We start from the raw sequence: 22087 nt of genomic DNA, 5'->3' as shown, positions 1-22087 counted from the left end.
TGATCTTTAAGTTCCTTTCTAACCCTGAATACCAGGATCCTGTGATTTAAGGTCCATTCTGATCTGAAGATCTATTTCTTTTTCAGATATTCAATTACGTTGAGTGACTCCAGTTACACTTTTCAAAGACTGATGGTCGCTGTGGATATAGCTTCCAAGGCAAGGGGAGGGGAGTACCAATGTCACCTTCAGACACCTCCTGCCAAGTCATCCACATTCATGGACTGTCTTAATAAGGGATTCTCTATAAAGTTGTGACATTATTTTCTGCCGTTCTGTGCCCTACCCTTGCACTGGTCAGTCCCCTCTTCTCGGGATTTTTAACAATTTTCTTTTTTTTAAGTGGACCTGGGAGAGAACAGGAGTTCTCTCAAATGCCATGCCTGGACACCCTCTTCCTTCCAAGAGTTAGCAATTTTCTGCCACGCTCTACTTTTTTTGGATGGAACCTAGATATTGAAAACTACCGATGTTTTATCCTCGTTGCCTTACTCTCCGTTCTTGACCTCCAATTTATCCTATTATAGCTTGTTTGTAGAGAGCTGTTTGCGTCTTGTCTCCTCCTAAATTATGAGTGCCTCAAGAACAGAAACTGTCTGCTTCCTCAATCTCCTCGGCTTTTAACACAAAGTCTAGCGCATAACAGGTGTTAATAAACATTAATTAAATGACTGACTTCCTAGAGCATTGTCTTTCCTCCAGCTGTTAGCAATTTATGTTCTCCTTCCCTTTTGGGGCAGAATCACAGGGATTAGGAAATCTATCCATACATAGATCGACCACTGTCCTCCCTTCCATAGAATTTCTTTCTTTTCCTTCTCTCCCTCCCTCCTTCCCTTCCTTCTTCCCCTATTATCACAATGTCCTCCCTACAGGAATTAGCAATGATTTTCTTTCTTTTCCTTCTCCCTCCCTCCCTCCCTTCCTTCTTCCCCTATTATCACAATGTCCTCCCTACAGGAATTAGCAATTTGTCTTTTTCTCCCCCCTTTTTGGTAGGACCTCAAGTTTTCAAAAACATATCAGTGACACACAGTCCAGCGTCCTCTCTAGAGAAGGTGGGACTTTACCTTTTCTCCCTCTTTTGTTTCCCCCATAGGTGGGACCTACGTAGCTTTCCAGGGGAAGTCAGCAATTTACCTTTTCTTGGAGGAAGGGCGGACTTTTATTGGGAAATCTATTAAATCAGATCAGCTTCTGGTCCGTAATTGACGACCTTAGAGTTGCCCCTCCCCCTTTATTGAGAAGTTACGTAATTTGCTCAAGGTCAAAAGTCAGAGAGCAGAACTAGAACTCAGACCGCCCGCTGTCCGAGAGAGCCACTTCGGGAAGCCTGCCTAGACCGCCCCCTCCCCCCCAGAACCTATCCACAAAGCCGAACCCCCAAAGCTCGAGTCTGGGTCCGAAGGCATAGTCGGGACCTTCGACAGTTCGACCAGTCCGCCCTCCACGCTGGATCGCTCGCAGGCCGGCCGCCAGGCTGCCGGCTCCCTACTCCGGCGCCAGGTCCTCTGGGCTCTGGTGGCGGCTGCCTTTGCCGCCGCCGCGGGCCCAGAGCTGGGACACGCCCAGAGGGCGGGCCCAGCCGTACCTCGCCGGAGGTGGGTGAGCTCCCTGCTGAGCCACCGCCTAGCTCGTCTCGGCTGGTCAGGGGCGTACAGCTTTGGGGCCTGGGCTCGCGCTTTCGTCTCCGCTTCGTTTTCCAACCCTGACCCTGACCCCGCCTCCGAGCCCGCCCCCGAACCGGACATGGACGGGCCCTACGGGCTGTCGGTGCGGGATTTGAACGATCTGCTGTCGGAGGGCGGCTGCTACAGTCTCCCGAGCGAGTCCTGCAACGAGGTGCTCCCCAGGATCTACGTGGGCAACGCGTGAGTCACGAAGTGGGGTGGGGGCTCGGGCCCAACCGACCCCACCCCCTACACACCCGGGGCATTCTCCTCCCCTGCTCCCCCGTGAGGCTGCATCCTCTCTGGGGGAGGGGAGAAGCCCAGCCCTCAGCCCCGTACGGTCTAGTGCATCCCCCCCGCCCCCCAAATAAATCTCAAGAAAGGTCAAGTTCACTGTCATCCCCCGGGCTGTAAAAGTCAAGTTTATTGACATCCCTCTGGGCTGGAAGGGTCAAGTGCTTTGCCAGTCCCGGTCTGGGGCAAGGTCGGGGCTGGGGACTGGGAGCTGGCGGGGCTGCCCCGGGTGGGGCAGGTCCCTTTTTGGGCAGAGGTGCAGGCTGGCATTCTCATTAACAGGTGACCTAGAGAGTCCGCTTCTCGGGTGTCATGTGATAATTGCTGCCAGGATCCGCAGTGAAAGTCACGACAAATTTCTGAAATTCTTGCCCCAGCTCCTGCGGGGACTGATGTCATAGACAGAATTAGAACTTTGCCTGCCAGAGAACTCTAAAAAGAGACTGTGGAAGGGCCCTTCGGAGCTGGGCCGGTGGCTTTCCTCCCAGCCACGCGGGGAGGGGGGGAAGAGGGGGGAGGGGGGAATGAGGGCTGGAGGAGTGGAGTGGATTCCACTCTCCCCCTTCTTTACTCCCACCACACACAATAGGAAAAATAATGGAGTGAAAGAAACTACAGAGTTTATGGAGTTTGAGGAAAGTAAAGCAGGAGGAAGGAAAGAAACAAAACAGTTGTCAAGCATCTGCTGCCATCACTAGCTAAGGTTTACAAGGGGCAGCTGCCCTTCACATCAATGATCTGAGATGACTTAGGCCCTATTTCCCTCTCCTCTCTCCCCATTTTACAGATGAGGAAACTAAGAGTCTGAGTCAGGATTTGAATTCGGGTTTTCCTGACTCCCGAGTCCAGCTCTAGACACTCTGCCATTTAAATTAGATTGGCAGGCATATGAAGGTCTCTCAGTGGTTCCTCTCTGGGGAGAGGAAGAGTGGAGACAAAAGCACCTAGTAGGAATCTTCCACAAAGCTACTCATTAGCTTTCAGCAAACCACATTTAGGCTTTTTACATTTGTACAAGACATTTCTAAATGTTAGAGCTGCCAAGACTGATAGGTCACAAACCCTTTTTCATCTCCTGAGAGATGACCTTAACTTCAAGACCAGAGAGGATACAGGGAAAGTGCCATGAGAAATCTGAAGAGGAAGAGGTCATTTTCACCTGGGGGAAGTTTTTTTGTTTTATTTTGTTTTGGAGGGGAGGGAATAGGGTATCCAAGTTGGGTCTTGAGGAGAAAGGACTCCCAACAGCTAGAGATAGGGAGTCATGCAAAGTACTGAGGAAGAGAAGAAAGGATGAGAAGGACGGGGGAGACAGGGGTCCAGTTGGGGAAGAGTGTGGAGTGAATGAAGGAGAAATAGAATGGAGGAATAGAAAAGTCTGCAAAGGCCCAGAGATGGGTGACGTATTCTCACATATCAGGAACTGGAAGAAAACCAGTGGGATTCATGAAAGGATAATGAAAAAGGAGGTTTGAGGCAATGATACAGAGGAAAGGTGTGAGGCCGAGAGAACTGAGATTGAGCTTACAGAAGTCAGCCAAGATTTCTGAGTAGTAGAAAAATATAATGAAATCAATAATTTAGGAAGACTTAATCTAGAGGTAGTATTATAGAATGTGTTAGAGAATGAAATGCTAGAGGAAAGCCCACTTCGAAGGCAGAACAGCCTGGTAGTGAAGGCATAGGGACCTAAAACTATAAAGTATTAGGAATAAAAGAGAGATATGGTAGCATTGCAACAGAAAAAATGAACAGAATTTGGTGACTGAATGAATAGGTGAAATAAGGAAAAGATCAGAAAGTGAGCATTTAATTAAGAATCAGTGGAATGAGGGCCTCAGTTTCCTCATCTGCAAAATGAGCAAAAAAACAAAGACCTCTGAATCTCCTTTCATCTATAACTACTTGTATGATGAAAGGTTAGGACACATCTGCCATCAATTAAGTTTTGTTATTGCCCATCATCTTTGCATTCTTCGCTGTTTTTTCTTTATTGAGACGTAATTGTTGCTTAGAAATACTATATGTTTGCCTCAACAAATGAGTCCCTTCTGATCACCTTAAACAAACAAAAAAAAACCATTGAGATTATAGAATATGTGAAGGTGGGGAGTAATTTGTAAAAAACCTAGAAAAATAGATTGTGACTAGCTTATAAAAGGGGGTTTTAAAGATAATTTTTGTTCAGTTGTGAGCAACTCTCTTCATGACCTCATTTGGGATTTCCTTGGTAAAGATAATGGAGTAGTTTGCTTTTTCCTAATTTTATAGATAAGGAAACTGAGGCAAGCAGGGTTAAGTAACTTGGCTAGGATCACACAGCTAGTAAGTATCTGAGGCTAGATTTGAACTCAGGGAAGTAAGTCTTTCTAACTCTAAGCCCAGCACATTATCCACTGCACCCCCTTTTGAAGGTCCAGGCTAGCTCCTCTGAAGGGCTCAGAATAAGTCCTGGCCAGGATAAGCAAAAGTCACCTTGTAATCCTAACACCCCCTAGCTATCCCTAAAATGATAATCAGAAAAAAATTTAAATTTAATCTTAGGAAGAGCAATAGGGAGCCACTGCACTTTAATGAGTCATGGTCAGCATTGGGAATTCACAAAGAAAAAGTGAGCTTATGCTCTTAAGGGGATATCAACTAATTGAAGTTAACTTTATATAAAAGAGCTCAGTAATAGGACTCCTGGCAAGACCCCAGGTTCACAAGATGGACCAAAAGAACAGACTGTGAGTACTTGGGCAAGAGTGGAGTGTCCGTAGTTAGGTAGATGATAAAGTCTGGTGGTCCTCCATCTTACTGAAAGGCTATTAATGACAAATCCTAGAGGTGTGAAAAGCCATGTTGTCCTTCATAGATCATTGAATCCATGAAAATAAGTGAGATCACTGCTTAGAACATGGAGAAAAGGGTCAAGGACAGAACTTTAAGGAATCACCTGAATTTAAGGTCTGGCAGAAGATGAGGAAGAAATGAGAGGATTGTGAGAGAGGAAGAAAGTCTTGAGATTCTGTTGCATTGGAAACTAAGGGAGGAGAGAAGATTAGCTACTAGGAGAGGATGGCCTATAGCACTGAATCCTGAAGAGGATATGGATGCCTTGTATTTAGTGATAGGCAATCATTAGTGACCTCGAGGGGAAACTTTTAAGTGGAGTGGTGGGGAGGGAAGACAAAGTATAAGGAGTTGGATGATGCAAAAGTGGAGGAAACAGATGTAAATTACTCTCAACATTTATCAGTGATGGGGAAGAGAAGAGAGAGAACAATAATTGAAGAGGAAGTTGAGCCAAAGGAAGTTGTTTTTGTTTTTAAGAATTTAGATTTGAGTATACATTTTAGACTGAATGGAAGGAATCCATAGAAAAGATGCTATAAAAGGTATGTTAGAAAGAGAGAAGGATCAATAGAGCCAGGTCACAGAGGAGATAGGAGGGAAGGAATCCAAGGTTCATTTTTATCAAGGAAAAGTTTCACCCTTTGCCTAGAAACTGGAAAGGAGAGAAATGCAGTAGTCTTAAGTGGGTGGTACCCACAGCCTATAATGGGATGGTAACATTGGGAATAGAAAGGAGGGGATGTCTTGAAAAGATACTGCTGAGAGGTGGAATCAACAGATTGAATGTGGGAGGTAAAGGAGAGGAATAATTCCAAGACTATGAACACAGGAAGTTGGGTAAATGCCAGTCCTATTGGCCAAAAATAGGGAAATCAGAAGGAGGAATAGGTTTTGGGGACAAGGGAATACATCCATCAATTGATTAATATTTGTTATGCACACTGTACTAGAGCATCAAAGAAAGGCAAAAATAATCTTTGCCTTTAAGAAGCTTAAAATTCTGATGGGAGAAAACATACATGTAAACAAATCAGTACATACTGTATATATGGAAGATAGCCTTAGAGGGGGGAAGACTCTAGCAGGTGGGGGATATATTATGGTTGAGTCATTAGCCACATGTCCATAATATATATGTATTTAGAGATGTGGGTCTGGAGCTTAGGAGACATGCCTAGAGATATAGTTTTGGGAGCCATTTATTTAGGAGGGATCATGATAGAAGTCCTAGAAATGAAGAGGACTGCCAAGAGAGAGAATAGACCAAAACTGGAGGAACACCTGCCTTTAGAAAAGGAGGTGTAGGAGGAATGATTAGCATACTGGGAAGGGAACTGGAAGAGTATGGGGCCATAAAAGGAGAGGAAGCACCAGAGAGACCTAGCTTCTCCATTTTTGTGGAATACAAGGAAGTTGGACTCAAGGGAATCTTAAGTTTCTCCCAGATCTAAATCTGGTCTTTCTAATTTCACCTCAGACATTTGCTATCATGGCCAAGTCACTTAACCTTTCTGAGCCTCTAGCTTGAAAAGGGTGGGAGTTTGGAGAGGGGGAAATTGTATCTCTTTACCCCAGAGGGTAGAAAGATGAGTTTCAAAATAGTTCACAGTAACAATAATAGCTAAGATTTATAGAGATTTATTAAGGTTGGTAAGGTGCTTTAAATGTATCTCTTTTGAATCTCACAGTAAGTCTGAGGTAGAGCTATTAATGTCTTCATTTTACAGATGAGGAAACTGAGCACCAGAGAAGTTAAGTGACTTTACCCAGAATGATCTAAGTAATGAATGTCTGAGGAACAATTTGAAATCAGACCTTCTTGATTCCAAGTCAAGCAGTCCATGAAGTGTCAGGTGCTACAGTTGCTTCCAAAACATGGTGAAGATTGGAAGCCAAAGTGCAAGCAAGGTGTTGAAGAGAGAGGATAGGTGGAATGGAAGCATTAGGTGTAGACTATTTTTCTTTTTAAAAATTTGATTGATATATCTTTTGTTTTTATACAGCTTTCATTTCTGAGTGTATCTCTCCACTTTCCATTATCATTCCTATAACTAAACATAAGAGGAGGAGGAAAAGTAGCTCAGTAATACTAAGCAAAACATCAACTGATGAGTACTTTTTCAAGAAATTTTAGGGGTAAAGGAGAAAGAGAGAAGAGAAAGAAAGAGAGAGGGGAAGGGAGGGAAGGAGGGAGGAGACAGAGACAGGAGAGTCAGAGACAGAGATTTAAAAAACATTTATTATATTCAAAGCACTGTATTAACCATTGCAGATACAAAAACAAAAGACATTCTCTGCTCCCAAAAGTTCCCATTTTAATAGGAGCAGACAACTTGTAAAGAAATTTTAGCTGCAAGTAAGGTAAAGTATTTGTTTCTTCAGACTGACAAAAGACATGAGAGGTAGCTGCTGAGTTTTATTAACAAACAGAGGCAGAATGGAACCTGTGAAAGCACCCCCCTCCCTCTTTTCCACTCCTGGGCTTGTGCAAGCTGTCACATTAATGATTCATTCTCTGGTCCTCTTTGCCTTGCAGGTCTATAGCACAAGACATCGCCAGGTTACAGCAACTAGGTATCACACATGTGCTGAATGCTGCTGAGGGGAAGTCCTTCATGCATGTGAACACCAGTGCCCAATTCTATGAAGGTACCGACATCACTTACCTTGGTATCAGAGCCAACGACACCGAAGAGTTCAACCTCAGTGTTTTCTTTGAGAGGGCAGCAGAGTTTATTGAAAATGCTCTGATCCAGAATGGTAAGTTCCACTTCAGCAGCGTCGTTACTGTTTCATGTATAGGTAATGAGCTGGTACTCCGTTAGAATGGTAACAAGTGGGCCCCAAACCCTCCAAGACCAATGAACTTTATCTGTAACTTAGAATTTGAGAAGTGACACTGCAGTCATCACCATTGCTTAAGTAGTGCATTGCCCAAAGACTCGGTGTACCCGAGGTGAGACACGTCAATGGATGTGATCAGTGTGGGCATTTATTTTGTTTGACTATGCATATTGGTTAAGAGCTTCTTTTTTTTTTTTTTTTTTCTTTTAAACTGGGGGAAGAGAGATAGGTAGAGAAAATAAATGGCTGAAAACTGGAAAAAAAAAAACATTAATGAAAAAATAATGGATTGGTTCAGAGATGTTCTCAGTGACTACCTTTAAGCCCTCCAGGGTCTCCAGAAAAAGCACAGCAGTCATACTGACAGATAAGCAGCAGTGCCTCAGGGAAGTCCCTAGGTGGCCAGAGTGCAAAAAGGTCACCTAATCCTGCTCATCTATTCTCAATTTACTGTTGTGATTTGTTTGTGTTGCTGCTTTTCCTTGTTTTTTTCATCATTGCCCTCAAACCACTTTTCTCCTTTATGATCTTTCCTAATATAGTATAATAAGCTTAACAAGTACTTAAGAAATTTTCAGCCTTATTCCAATTCCAAGGCAATTTAATGAGCATTTATTAAATACCTTTTATGAGCTAGGCACAGTGCTACACTTGGAGGGATGAAAAGACAGAAGGTAAAGTATACCTATCTTCAAGGAGCTTGCTTTCTGGGACTGGGGGGGGGGGTGTGGGATGGAGTGAAAATACAACATTAATACTATGCACAAATTTGGAAGAGGGGCACCTGAAATGTGTCAGGAAAAACTTCATGTATAAAGTTATTTTTGAAAGGAAACAAGGGATAGGTGGGTGTGAATGTAAAAGTGCATCCCAGGTATGGAAGACCTCCATTGAGAGAAATTAGGGCTAGGTATGAAGATACTAATCAATCCAACTCATGGGAACTGAAGTGGTCACTGAGAGAGTGTAGACAGAGAAAGACAGAGGGAATTGGGACAGAATCTTAAGATATATCTACAGTTTGGGACCATGATGTGAATGATAAGTTTCTTACTTTGTAAAATAAGAGATATACACCCAATAGACCTAGGGTTCCTTCCAGTTTCAAATCTAAAACATCCTTGTCATACTCTTTTTCCAACCTTAAAACAATTAGTTCCATGTTTGGTTCTAACTATTGTTTCTTGGTGCATATATAAGTTCCTTAGGAAATGAGTAAGATGGTCTGGTAGTTCCATTTCTTTTAAAACTTGCCACATTTTGTTGTGAACCACACAGTTAAAGATTTGGTATAGTCAATGATGCAAAAATAGATGTATTTGTGGATCTCCCTTCCTTCCCTTCTCCATAATCCAATGGATGTTGGAAATTTGATCTATAATTCCTCTGCCTCTTTGAAAATCAGTCTGCTCTTCTGGTTCATATATTGCTATCTGTCTTGCAGAATTTTAAGTATAACTTTGTTATGTGAAATGAGCACAATTGTTCAGTAATTTGAATATCTCTTGGTGTTTTGCTTCTTTAGATTGGGACATAAACTGATCTTTTCCAATCTGGTGGCTACTGTTGAGTTTTCCAAGTTGGCTAGCATGTTGAGTACAGCACTTTAATAGCATCATCTTTTAGGGTGTTTTATATGCAGATTAAGCAAGCCATTGTTGTGCCTAGAGATAGTGCTAACACTAAATATAAATAACTCCATGGATTTCTTGGAGACTTTGAAAATTAGATAACCATTTTTTACTGTTTTTGGTATAGTTGAAAGGACATTGGTATCAAGGGTCAGCACATAAGGCCTGCTGTTTCCTAACTGAGTAATCTTGGGTTCATCATTTCACTTATGTGACCCTCTGTTTCTTCATCCATGAAATGGAGGCAGCTGGACCTGGTACTACATGATTGAATCCCAACTATTGGGGGGGTTGAGGTTGGTGGATCCCTTGAGTTCTGGAGTTCTGAGCTAACATGGGCTATGCTGATTGGGTGTCTGCACTAAATCAGCACCGGTATGGTGAGCTTCCTTGGCTGGAAATGGAGCAGGCCAGTAATGGGGTTGGGCTGGAGTGGCCACTATATTTTCAGCCTAGAATAGGGAGAGCCTATGTTTTAAAAAAAAAAAAAAAAAAAGTTATAATAAAAATACTTACACTACACACCTCACAAGGTACCTATGAGAATCAAATGAAATAATGGGTATGAAAGGAGGGCAAGTATAGTACAGAGAGAAGAGTGCTAGCATTAGAGTTAGAAGACAAAAGTTTAAATTCTGGAGCTCTTATTACCTGTGTGACCCTGAACAAGGGTCTTCATTTATTTGTAAAATGAATAGTTGGATTAGAAAGACTTTAAGACCCCTTTCTGTTCTAAATCTCTGCCAAGAGCCAAAGAACTGCATGAATATTGGCCTGTCTCTCCTTTCCATATTGATGGCTGGAAAGTTGCTCCTGAACAAAGGGACCCAGAAGGTGAGCCCCAGGCCTAGTTCACCCTCTGTGGCATTGGAACTAGGGGAAAGAAATTCAGGTCTTGATTAGTTTGCTTGGGAAGTAAGCCATTTGGCTTGATATTTCCTTGAAGCAATTGTCTGGGAACTGCTTTGGATTTATGTTTCAGTTTAGAGAAAGGGAATGTGCAGGTTTTTGAGCCACTTCCCTCTTCTCCTGGATTTGTGGATAAACTCTTAGAGTATGATGTTACCTGTTGTGTATATTTTTGGTAATTACACTCAACATGAGTCTTCTTGGTAATCCGGTGTATTTTATTTTATTATTTTAAAAATATTATTGTGGCTCTGGGAATTGACTATGAACCACTACATAGAATTCCCAATCCCTATATTTTTGTCTGCCTACATTTTTTATTTCCTTCACAGGCTAATTGTATACTGTTTCAAAGTCTGATTCTTTTTGTACAGCAAAATAACTGTTTGGACATGTATACATATACTGTATTTAACTTATATTTTAATATATTTAACATATTGGTCAACCTGCTATCTGGGGGAAAAGGGTGGGGGGAAGGGAGGGGAAAAGTTGGAACAAAAGGTTTTGCAATTATTAATGCTGGAAAATTACCTAGGCATAAAATTTTTGTAAAAATTAATTAATTAATTAATTGAAAAACAACACTATTTAAAAACACTAAAAAGAAAAGAAAATTATAGGTGAAAAAAATTTTAAAATATGTTATTGTGGGAAGGGATCTCTTAAACTTTACTAAACCAGGGCAGTTAGGTGGTGCAGTGGATGGAGCACCAATCCTGAAGTCAGATGGACCAGAGTTCAAATATGGTCTCAGACACTTAACACTTCCTGGCTGTGTGACCCTGGGCAAGTCACTTAACCCCAATTGCCTCAGCAAAAACAACAACAACAACAAAAACAAACAAACAAAAAAAACTTTACCAAATCATGACACAAATCAAGGTGAAAAAGCTTTTCATTTATCCCTAGAAAACAGGTAGTGCTAGGTTCAGAGTTAGGTGATGTTAGGTAGGATGTCTTCTCCACTCTTGGAAAAAACCCATACAAGGGATTGGTTTGAATTCAGGTCTCTTTACAATTTGAAAATGGAAGCATCATCCTGGAGTCAGCTAGAGGATAAATAGAATTCTAGAGAAGAGTTCTGTTCTGATCCCTGTCTGAACAGAAATCCCAGCCCATTGTTGAAGTGGGGCCAGGAAATATGCAGTGTTTAGGGCTATGATTTAATGAGTAAATGACATTTTATGTTTATTTGATGAATGGAGGAAAATCAGGCAAAATTTAGAACTTCCAAGTTAGGCAAATTATAAATCCCCTAAAGAGATTTCACCTTATGAGCCAAAAAAGGACTCTGAAATGGGAATGGAGGTTAATGGCAAAATTCCCCTCCCCAGAGGAAGATGTTACAAAATACATCATAGTAAAGAGATGCTCAGAAATATTTGTCTTTTTGTTTGATGTGCTGATTAGTGCAAAGAATCCTAGTGGTGTGGAACTACATTTCTCCAATGCAGATAGGCAGGCAGCTTGGTGTCTTAGAGGACTTCCTGGAGTACCACGGTTAAGTCCTTTCTTATGTCCCAGTGTGAATCTAAGTAAAGTTAAAACCTAGGTATTCCTGACTGAGAACCAGATCTTTATTTACTCTCTCTGAGGCTTCAGGATGAGCTCCTTCAGCTTAGCAGTGTTCCCTGGGACTTGGCCTGGATATTAAAGACTAGTCAGCTGCATTTAAATCAGGAAAATCTCTTGCCAAATGAGAGTGTGTGGTCACTGATCATGAGGGGATGGATCTCTGGTCCTATTTGGTTTCTAACCCATGACCTAGATAAGTCCTGTTGGTGTGTTTTTTTTGTTGTTGTTTTGTTTTGTTTTGTTTTGTTTGTTTTGTTTTGTTGTTTTAATAAATTTTTCAACAAAGGTGAGGTGTTTGTTTTTCCATGTACACAGCATGACAGAAAAAGAATATTCCTTATGCCATGCACAGTTTGGGTTTTGAAATATGTTAATTTTAACAGTGGTTTCAATACTGCCTTTGTTTATCTTTGTGTATCTATAATCCTTTTCTGAACTTTTTAGCTCTATTCAGCTGTATTTTTTACATATTTCACTGATAGTTTTCTGCCTTTTTTTTTGCATTGCTATCATTCTCTCCCCAATAACCTTTCACCACTCTGCCTTCCCCTAATAAAAGCTCTCAATTGAAATATAAGCATAGTCAAAAAAAAAAGCTTATATTGTATTGATCTTGACTGAAAATGTATGCCTTACTCTATACCTATGGTCCCTCAGCTCTCTGCCAAGAGGTGGAAGGCCTTCCTCATTGGAGGCCTTTGGAATTGTGATTGGTCCTTGCATCAATTTGGATAGATTGTTCTCCTGACTACTCTGAACCAGCTCCTATAGCTCTCCCCCATTTTCTCTGAAATCTATCCCTTTTGTCATTTCTCATGGTGCCGTAACATTCCATTCCTGAACTTGATTGCATGCTGATGTGGTTCTCCCTCTTCATTGCAGGCAGGGTGCTTGTCCATTGCCGAGAAGGTTATAGCCGCTCTCCTACTTTGGTCATCGCGTATCTCATGCTTCGTCAAAGGATGGATGTCCGAACTGCACTGAGCCTTGTGAGACGAAACCGAGAGATTGGCCCCAATGATGGCTTCCTGACCCAACTCTGCCAGCTGAATGAGAGACTCATTGAGGAAGGAAAGTTGTAGCCCACTGAGAATCCGAGACTAGTCTGCCAGGGGTCTTGGTTGGGGAGTTATTGAGTGAATCCCAAGAAAGCTGCCCCACCAAGTTAGGTTATACAACAAGCACCTTTCCAGCTATTCATTTAAGTACCTTCCAGTGAGTCTTTCTGAAAGAGGTCCTCTGCCCCAGGGGCATCTGCAGGAGGCTTCAGGAAAGGGAGCTGCTTTAGAAGCTATTTCTGGTAACTTGAGTATTCATTACTCTGTGTGAATTGTAATGCTTTCCCTTTCCCCAGAGGTGGGATGCTAACTTGACAGACTGGTGACATTTATTTTCACCTCAGGAGGTGCCTTTCTCCAGAGTCTTGCCCTCAGCATTTTCAAGCCCTGGACGAGCCCTTCTACCAAGGCTTTGGTGGCTTCTTACTGTAGGTGCCCTTCCCCTGCTTTTTACCCACAGGTCTGTGCATTCACATATCTGCCAAACCCATCTTTACTCTCTTATCTGGGACGCTTGGTTAGCAAAACCAGGTTGTACTCTCCTGCCCACCTTGGTTCAGAGGGCCCCAGGATACCAGTGATTGAGGGATTCCCACAAAAAAACCCCCACAATTCAAAGGATCCTAGAGGAAAAGAAACTGGAGGAGTAGAAATCATTAAAAAAGAAGAGAAAATCAAGGAGATTTGTTGTCTTTTTTTCTATAATGTTTACGTTAATTCTTGGAAAGATTGAATCCAGAATTTGTTTCATTGGAATCTGTTGTCCCTCATATACATCTAGTTCATTAGAAGATTAACGTTCCTGGCATGATTTATATTAGTGCTCCCAGGCTCAGGCTCTATAAAAATATTTGGAGAGTTTTGCAGCAGGTGATGGGGATGTCAGACATCTGGATGTTCTTTTTGGCTTGGTTCCTGTTAAGAGTTTAGAGGGAGGGCAGCAGCCAATTATAGAAGATGTGCATGTGTCTGTCATCTTTACAGAGCGTGACAGCAGGAAGGGACTGCTGAAGTTCATTATAACAAGGTTTATTCCCCTGCTTGCTCTCAGGGAGTTTTGGAAAGTTCTTCATGTTTGATAATTTGATCTTTAAGATTAACAGAACCTTTCAAGCAGCCACCAAAAATAAAATTTATTGTAGTGTCTTAAGGGGAGCCTTAATTAACGAGCAGATTCCATTTCTCTCCTTGTCTCCCCAACCTCAAAAATTTTCTCATTTTTTTAGCATCATACTGGCCATGGAGAAGGGGCTAGGGATGGTCACATTTACACTCACACTCCCCCTCATACAATGGTACTAGAATGAATGAAGGGGATATGACCTCACTTAAGTGGTTGGTGAAGGAATTAACCTGTGTAGTATACTAATGTTTCTTCTTCGGAGGTTTAGAACACCTGTTCCATTCCTGATAAACAGCAATGTGACTTCTGTGTGTTCTTTGGACTTGTCAAACCAAGTCAGGCTTTGAGGTTGCTTCTTTTGGAATGGCATCCTAATCATGATCTTGGCATTAATTACACTAGGATTGATCCTTAAATGCTCTTTGTCCTTGTTGCCTGAGCATTTGACTAAGGAAGACCTGCTGTGGGTGAGAAGAGGGGGATTGCTCCAGGAGCCAGATGGCTCGTTCCCAAGCCATATGGAGCTTCTAGTCGCCAAGCACTCTCAGTAGGGTCACCCAGCCAGGTGTGCCAGAAACATTCCCTGAAGCATATGGCAGGGAACTTCTTTGGATTTGTGTTTCTATTTAGAAGAGGTAAATTGTGCCTTGTTTCAAATTTCACAGTGGAACTTTGTTTCTAGAAGGAGGGAAGGACTTTGAGCTCATCTTTTGATGGTCTGCCTAACCTAATGGTGGAATATTATCTAATCATTAGCTCACTGAATACATTAATACAATGAATGTAGGAATGTACTGTAACTTTGAGTTTGCAACATCTGGGACTGCTTTGAAGAAAGGAGGATTAATACATAGATATACGTGTGCATGTACACACACCTATACACATGCATGTGCGCATATACATTCATATATAAAGGTATATGCACATTTACATACCTGCATATGTATATATAAAAGTATAATACATTAATACATATATACACACACCCCAAACGCGCATATACACACCCAGAAAAAACTTATCTAAAATCTAACCAAAGAACCATTCTACAATTCAGGTGGGAAAGCAAAGGGTTCCAAGAGTATTTGCCAACAGCTATGCTGTCTGAGGCTTGGCGTACATTCCATTCTGTTCCCTTCTATCCGATTCAGTTCATTTTCATTTGATCCAATTGGAGAACCAGCCGAATTGTGCAGTGGACAGAGCTCTGGGTATATTGGAAGTTGTGGGCATCTGGAGAATCTGAGTTCCAAATCCAGTCTCAGATGCTTCCTAGCTGTGTGATTCTGGGATATCACAACTTTGATCAGCCTGTACAATGAAAGGAGATTAGATTCCTTTGAGATTAGAGATTAGATTAGACCTCTTTGAAGTCCTTTCTCTTAATCTATGATAGATGATTTAACAAGCATTTACTAAGTGCCTTTATTTATCAGAGAGCAGTGGGGCTACAATAGACTAACAAAATTGTCCCTGTTGGAAAGAGCTTTCTTTACATCATTTACCCATATATCCTTATGTGCAGGACACTTGATTTTGTTCTTTTCTGAGGTCACAAATTACATGTTGATCTGAATGCCAGAGAGCACTTTCTGCCATAGACTACAAGGGATGGGGAGAAGAGTAATACCTCTCTTTTCTGGCTTTTTAGATGGCTCAGAGGTTAGAGCTCTGGGCTTGGAGATGGGAAATCCAGATCCACCCTCAGACTGTCACTGTGTGACTCTGGGCAAGTCATTTAACTTCTACCTTAATCCACTGGAGAAAGAAATGACACACCTTTTCAAACAATAACAAAACAAACAAACAAACAAACAAACAAACAAACAAACAAAAAAAAAACAACCTATCCCTACCCCCAAGAAAACAGACTAAACAACAGTGTTTGGCTTTTAAGCTCTCAAAACCGTTCCTCACAATATCTCTGTGTGGTAGGTGTCAAATAGCCGCAGACACTGATGTAGCCCTTTATAGTTACTGAAGCTTTTTATAGCACTTATCTCACTTGAAAATTGGGTAGTGAGTATGGAGACTTGTGAATAGCCATGGAATCAGAAGAACCAGGCTATCCCAGCAGCTGTGTGATCCTGGGCAAATCACTCATCTATCTTGACTACTTGCTGAGAAACAGATTTTAGAAGTGAAATTTCTTCATCAGGACTCCCATACAAATGACACCACAGGTTTGGTAAATAATAATGTAATAATTCATTAGCCACGTGGCATGGGGGAAGGAAAGGAAAGAGGGGAAGAGAAGGGAAGACAGAGAGGGAGAGAGAGAAGGAAGGAGAGAGGGACAAGGAGAGAGGAGAGAAGAGTGAAAGAAGAGTACTGGATTTGCTGCCAGAAAGTCCTGGATCAAATTCTGCCTCAGATGCTTATTAGCCATGTGACCATAAGGAAATCACTTCAGTTCTTGTTACTCCAGGCAAATCAAGGAGTAAACAGGAAGGGGTAAACTACAAGTCTGTGGTAATTGGGTTTGCTGGGGGTCCTGATGACAGGGTGTGGAGGACTTCATTTACAAGTGATTTTTGTAAATTGGACTTATTATTTCAGTGATACAGGATAGCAGTGAGTAGACATCAAATTCGATCTCCAACATAGACTGAACCACATTAAATATAATTGGGAAATAATTTAACAAATTGAATAAAAATGCAATATAACACATACTATTAATTTGTGGCTTTTTAGTATGGGGCCTGCAGGAAATCTGTTTTCAATTTGAATTTGACATTACTGGTATAAGAACCCCTTATCTTAATTTAGACCTGCAACTTGGAACCTTAGAAATTTGAGAAGGTGGGTAACTTGCTGATGGTTACACAGCTGGTATGTTATCAGAAGCAGAAGTTGAATGTAGGGCCTCTACCTTCCAAAGCTGGCTTTCTGTCAACTGGGTCACCCTGCTTCCGTTTGCAAATGATCATCAGACTCAAATGCTTTAAAAGACCAGAAGCTTATCAGCAGAGTGGCTCTCACTGCCAGTGTAGACACAATGAATTACTATAGCCAGAAAAAAATCTGGTCCCTCGGCCAGTCTTCTATTCATAAAATCATCTTAATGCTTGGTGAGGCTGGGCCTCAGAAGGATGGATACATGGTTCTTTGCCAGGGCCACATCTGAAGTAGTCCAGCAGGATCTTTCAGAGCATGTTCTCTGCTGATGAATCTACCAGATCTAGAGGCTGCTGGAGGAGAGAGTGGGCATCCGATGCAAAGCAGAACCTATCAATGCTCTTATGCCAGCTGTTGCACTTTAAAGTAGGGGTTACAGGCTGTAGGGAGGAACAAGGGAGGTGGCAGTCTATAAATTTTGATTAGGAAAAGAAAATCTTATTTCCATGTAATTGCTTTCCTTTGCAATATCTTTATTTGATGCATTTAAAAGCATGATTCAGAGTCACCTGTAAGATTTGCCAGATTGCAAAAGGGTTCCATAATTCAAAAAAGATTGAGAAAACCCTAAAGATAGAGCATTTTGTTAAGACTGTTTTCCCAGAGTGACTTGTTTTTCATTTGTTCCTTTATTCAAATAGATAAGAATAGCAACTTTATATAGCATTTATATAGCAATTTAAAGTTTGCAAAGTATTTTACATTTTGATCTACACAATCTTTGTGAAATAGGTGCTGATTCATCCTCATTTTACAGAAGAGGAATTAAATTATTTGCCCAGGATCACATGGCCAGTATGTGTCCAAGTCCAGTCTTTTCTCTTGGACATCATCTTAGCTCCCAGGGCTGGATTAGAATGTTTCTTAGGTGATTCCAGCCTTAATAATCTATGCTAAACAAATGCAGAAAGATAAGGTCACTCTTTAGGAAGTAATTGTACATGAAATCAGGGTCTCTCTTCCTTCCTCTTCTCTCCCCTCCCCCACTTTAAGTTCTTGACCAAAGCAAGCTTCACATATTATTTGTTCTTTTAAAAATTCTGCTGGATGTGAGCAGTATTTCCAGAATAGGAGCCACATATATGAAAACATTCTACTGGCCCCACTGAATAAGCTGTGACTGTCCTGACCCTTGACTTGGTTCCCAGCTATTACAATGTTATGTGAACTTGGGAAAAACTGGGTATTCCAATCCCAGGTTATTGACTAGCTGTGAAATATCAAGGGTAAATCACTCCTCTCAGTTTGTTTTCTATAACAAGAAACTTAGACTAGACGGTCTAAAGGTCCCTAAGGATCCCTCTCAGCTCTGATGATCAGCTCTGATGATCAACCTCCTTGTATAGCTTATGGGGAAAAACCCCCAGACAAAAAGAGATTAAACTTGTGTCAATGTGTCTTTGACTTTTCATTTTCACAACGCAATATCCATTGCCATATTCTGTTTATTTCACTTCATCATTTTTAGCATGGGTAACAACTACCTTAATCTAAAATGGACTCTCTCACCTAGACTATCATATAATATCATACAGAGTCCCAATCCATTTACCAGACCATTATCAAATTGATATCCCTAAAATATAGATCTGACCATAATATTCTATTGGAGAAGTCTTGATGACTTCCTGCTGCCTTTAAAATACAGATTCTACCATTTGGCATTTAATTCCCTTTAAAACTTCTTCCTCTCATTTTATTTATCCATCACTTGCCTATTCTGTCTTCCAATGAAACTAGCCAACTGATTTATTCAAACTTGTTCTATTTTCTCCTTGTCTTTCTGCAAGCTGTTCTTGCCTAGATGTTCACCTTTTTACCACTGCTTTTTGGAACTACTATAGAACTCCTTCAAGGATTGATTCAAGTGCTATCACCTTCAAGAGGTCTTCTTTGATCCAGTTTTTGTCCTTTATTCCCCAAAGAAAAGACTATATAGGGTTTTGTTTTGGTTTTTTTTTGCACAGTCTGATATTTACTCATCTATGTAAAGATAATATCTGCTTAGATGTAAACTCCATGCCTTCATGGGCTGCTTCACATTTTGAATGATTCATTGATTATGTAAAGGACATGAGTGAGAACATTTTAACAAATTTAATAAATGCCTCTTTAATAAACGTCTTGAACATTGGATAGATATTCCAGGGAGTACATATGTGTATGTATATATATATATATATATATATATATATATATATGTGTGTGTGTATATATATATATATATATATATATATGTATGGGTATGTGTGTGTGTGTATGTGTGTGTGTGTGTGTCCCAGGTGTCCCATTAAGATGCTAAATTGGCAACCAAAAGTATATAATATGTATGATAAGTACATATCTTATAGCAAAAATAACTGGATTTTTATCCTACAAGAAGAAAACCAGTGTTGGTTTCATAGATGCTTTGGACAGAAAATCTCTTAAAAGTTACATCCAATTCAGGATTCTAGTTGGGGTGAATGTGTGTGTGTATGTGTGTGTGAAATTCACATGAAAAATAATTAGCTTTTTACTCCTTTTATTATGATTTCTTTTCAATTTGGTTGGTTAATATGTGGTCTTCAAACTTTGCTTTTGATCAATATTCTCCTTTTGTATTACTGCCACCTATTGGTTAGCCTCAAAGAGTCAGTTACTATTATTTAAGAAATCTTTGGGTAGTGTCAAATTTTTACACTCCTCACCCCCCAATCTTATTTTTAAAATGGCTTCTTCCTAATACTCAGACTGCTATTGACAGATACTCTAATCTAGCACATAGTTATCTGAGAACAATTTTCATTTAAATGCTATGAGAGAAGTGATCTGTTACTGCAGTCTTTTTGATTGTTTTATGGATGCTTTTTGTTTTGCTTCCCTTGCATTGAACCCTCTTGTAACAAGAAAAAACACATTCAACAAAATTAATGGACATATCGACTGCACCTGCAGGGGTATGCTACATTCTGTGTCAGTACTTCTTCACCTTTCTTCCATAAAGATGTGTCTTAAAACTCCTTTTGGACTTCAGATAGAATGACTATCTGAAAACATTAGATATAAGCTAAGCTGGTAGAAGAGACAATGTCTCTTATGTTTCCTTTTCTCCACTTTCCCAAGAATTAAGTTTGAAATGGGGATCCCTATACCTCAGATCTCTTTGATAACTATTGGGGAAATAAATCAGTTATATAATGTTGAGGTTGTTATCCTACATCTGGTATAATGAACATTCAGGACCAGAACCAATGTTTAAATCAATATTCCTTTTGCTAAAATCATATTCCAATATTCTCAAGGAGAAAGAATTCTCAAAGTTTCAAAGCAATTTAGGGAATAAAAATAAATAAAAAATTCTGGCAAGAAGATTTATTTTTCAAAAGGCAATCAGCAAAGAGCTTCCCCAGGAAAGGAGTTCATTATACCCCTCTGCTATCTTTTTTTAAGACTTTCTGAACTCTGCCTCATACAGCCACATTCTAGTGGGCAAATATCAAGCAGGGTCTAGGATAGGCTATATCCCAGCAACAGCAGTATATCTGGTATCTATTCCCTTGGGTTTTTATGACTGTGGGAAACTCCTCTGCTCTATCCCCCCTTTTTCTGAAGTCTCCATCTGTAAGAGCTTAGCGATATGGAGCCTTTATTGGAAATTTAAAAATTAAAAAGAAAACAAACAATAGAGGTCCCTCTCTGTCTTACCCATTGTATCAGAGGGGCCATCTTGCATTACCCAATTCATAATAGATAATTCTTGAATGTATGGTGATTCTATGTTTCTACTTCATCTATTCAGCAGCAACAAAGACTAAGGAACAGGTTTAAATAAAAAACCTGCCTTTCAAAAAATGGTACAGGAAATCTTCTTAGGGGAACTTGAAGTTCCAGAAGCCTAATGGTTGCTTATTTTGGACACTTTTATTTTAATTTTTAAATTTCTAATGGTATGCTTTCCAATCATATATAAATATAATTTTTAGTGTTCATTTTTACATAAATTTGAATTCCAGTTTTTTTCCCTTCCCTCTTCCTAAAAGAGTAAGCAATTTGATATAGGTTATACATGTGCAATCATATAAAACACATTTCTATATTAGTCACAGTTGTGAAAGAAAAAACAGATCAAGCAGAAAAAAATCATAAAAAAGCAAAAATAGCATTCTTTGTTCTTCGTTTAGAATCCATCAGTTCTTTCTCTGGAGATGGATGGCATTTTCCATGCCAAGTCTTTTGGAATTGCATTGGATTACTGTATTGCTGAAAATAGCTAAGCCATTCACAGTTGATTATTGTTATAATGTAGCTATTCCTATGTACAATGTTGCCCTGGTTTTGCTCACTTCATTTATCATCAGTTCATGTAAGTCTTTTCAGGTTTTCTGAAATCTGCCTGCTTATCATTTCTTTGGGCTCAATAGTGTTCTATTACATTCATAAACCACAATGTTCAGCCATTCCCCAATTGATGGGCATCCCTTCAATTCCTGATTTTTTTCCACCACAAAAAAGCTGCCTTATCAGAAGAATTATACATCTATATCGAATTGCTTGCTCTCTAGGGGGAGGGAAAAAAGGAGTTGGAGGGAGAAAAACTTGGAATACAAGATTTTGCAAAGGTGAATGCTGAAAACTATCTTTGCATGTATTTGGAAATAAAAAAGGTTATTAATCTTAAAGAAGAGCTGCCATAAATATTTTTGTACACATGTGGCCTCTATTGTTAAATAAAAGTAGTACATTCCAACTCTCACTCATTGGGTCTCTTAAGGATTATTACCCTTCACATACAGAGACGAAAGCCTCTAGTCTGGGCCCTTAGAGCCTTGCCTCTCTTTTTTGCTAATCCAATGGGCTCCGATTTATAAGGACCTTAAAAGAGTTTGGTAATACTTAATACATTGTTGGTGGAATTATGAACTGATCCAACCATTCTGTAGAGTAATTTGGAGTTATGCCCAAAGGGCTGTCTAATTATACATACCCTTTGATCCAGCAGTGTCTCTACTGGACCTGTATCCCAAAGAGATCATAAAAAAGAAAAAAAGGACCCACATGTGCAAAAATGTTTGTAACAGCCCTTTTTGTAGTGGCAAGGAACTGGAAATTGAGTGGATGCCCATCAATTGGGGAATGGAGAATGGCTGAAAAAGTTATGGTATATGAATGTTAATGGGATATTATTGTTCTATAAAAAACGATCAGCAGGAAGATTTCAGAAAGGCCTGGAGAGACTTACATGAACTGATGCTGACT

At 40.4% G+C, this 22087-nt stretch overlaps 1 protein-coding gene across 1 annotated transcript; it reads left to right on the top strand.

Annotated features, from left to right (window-relative positions):
- The first annotated feature begins 1163 nt into the window (after window positions 1–1163).
- Window positions 1164–13500, top strand: DUSP3 (dual specificity phosphatase 3). Its single transcript, XM_074261719.1, has 3 exons — window positions 1164–1871; window positions 7339–7562; window positions 12647–13500. Exons 1-3 carry the CDS (start codon window positions 1750–1752, stop codon window positions 12844–12846), a joined length of 546 nt encoding a protein of 181 aa, XP_074117820.1. The 5' UTR covers window positions 1164–1749; the 3' UTR covers window positions 12847–13500.
- Window positions 13501–22087: the final 8587 nt, after the last annotated feature.

This window comes from Sminthopsis crassicaudata, chromosome 4, assembly GCF_048593235.1.
Source record: "Sminthopsis crassicaudata isolate SCR6 chromosome 4, ASM4859323v1, whole genome shotgun sequence".
Lineage (NCBI taxonomy): Eukaryota > Metazoa > Chordata > Mammalia > Dasyuromorphia > Dasyuridae > Sminthopsis > Sminthopsis crassicaudata.
The sequence above is the reverse complement of the archived record's forward strand: the minus strand, read 5'-3'. Positions and strand labels throughout refer to the sequence as shown.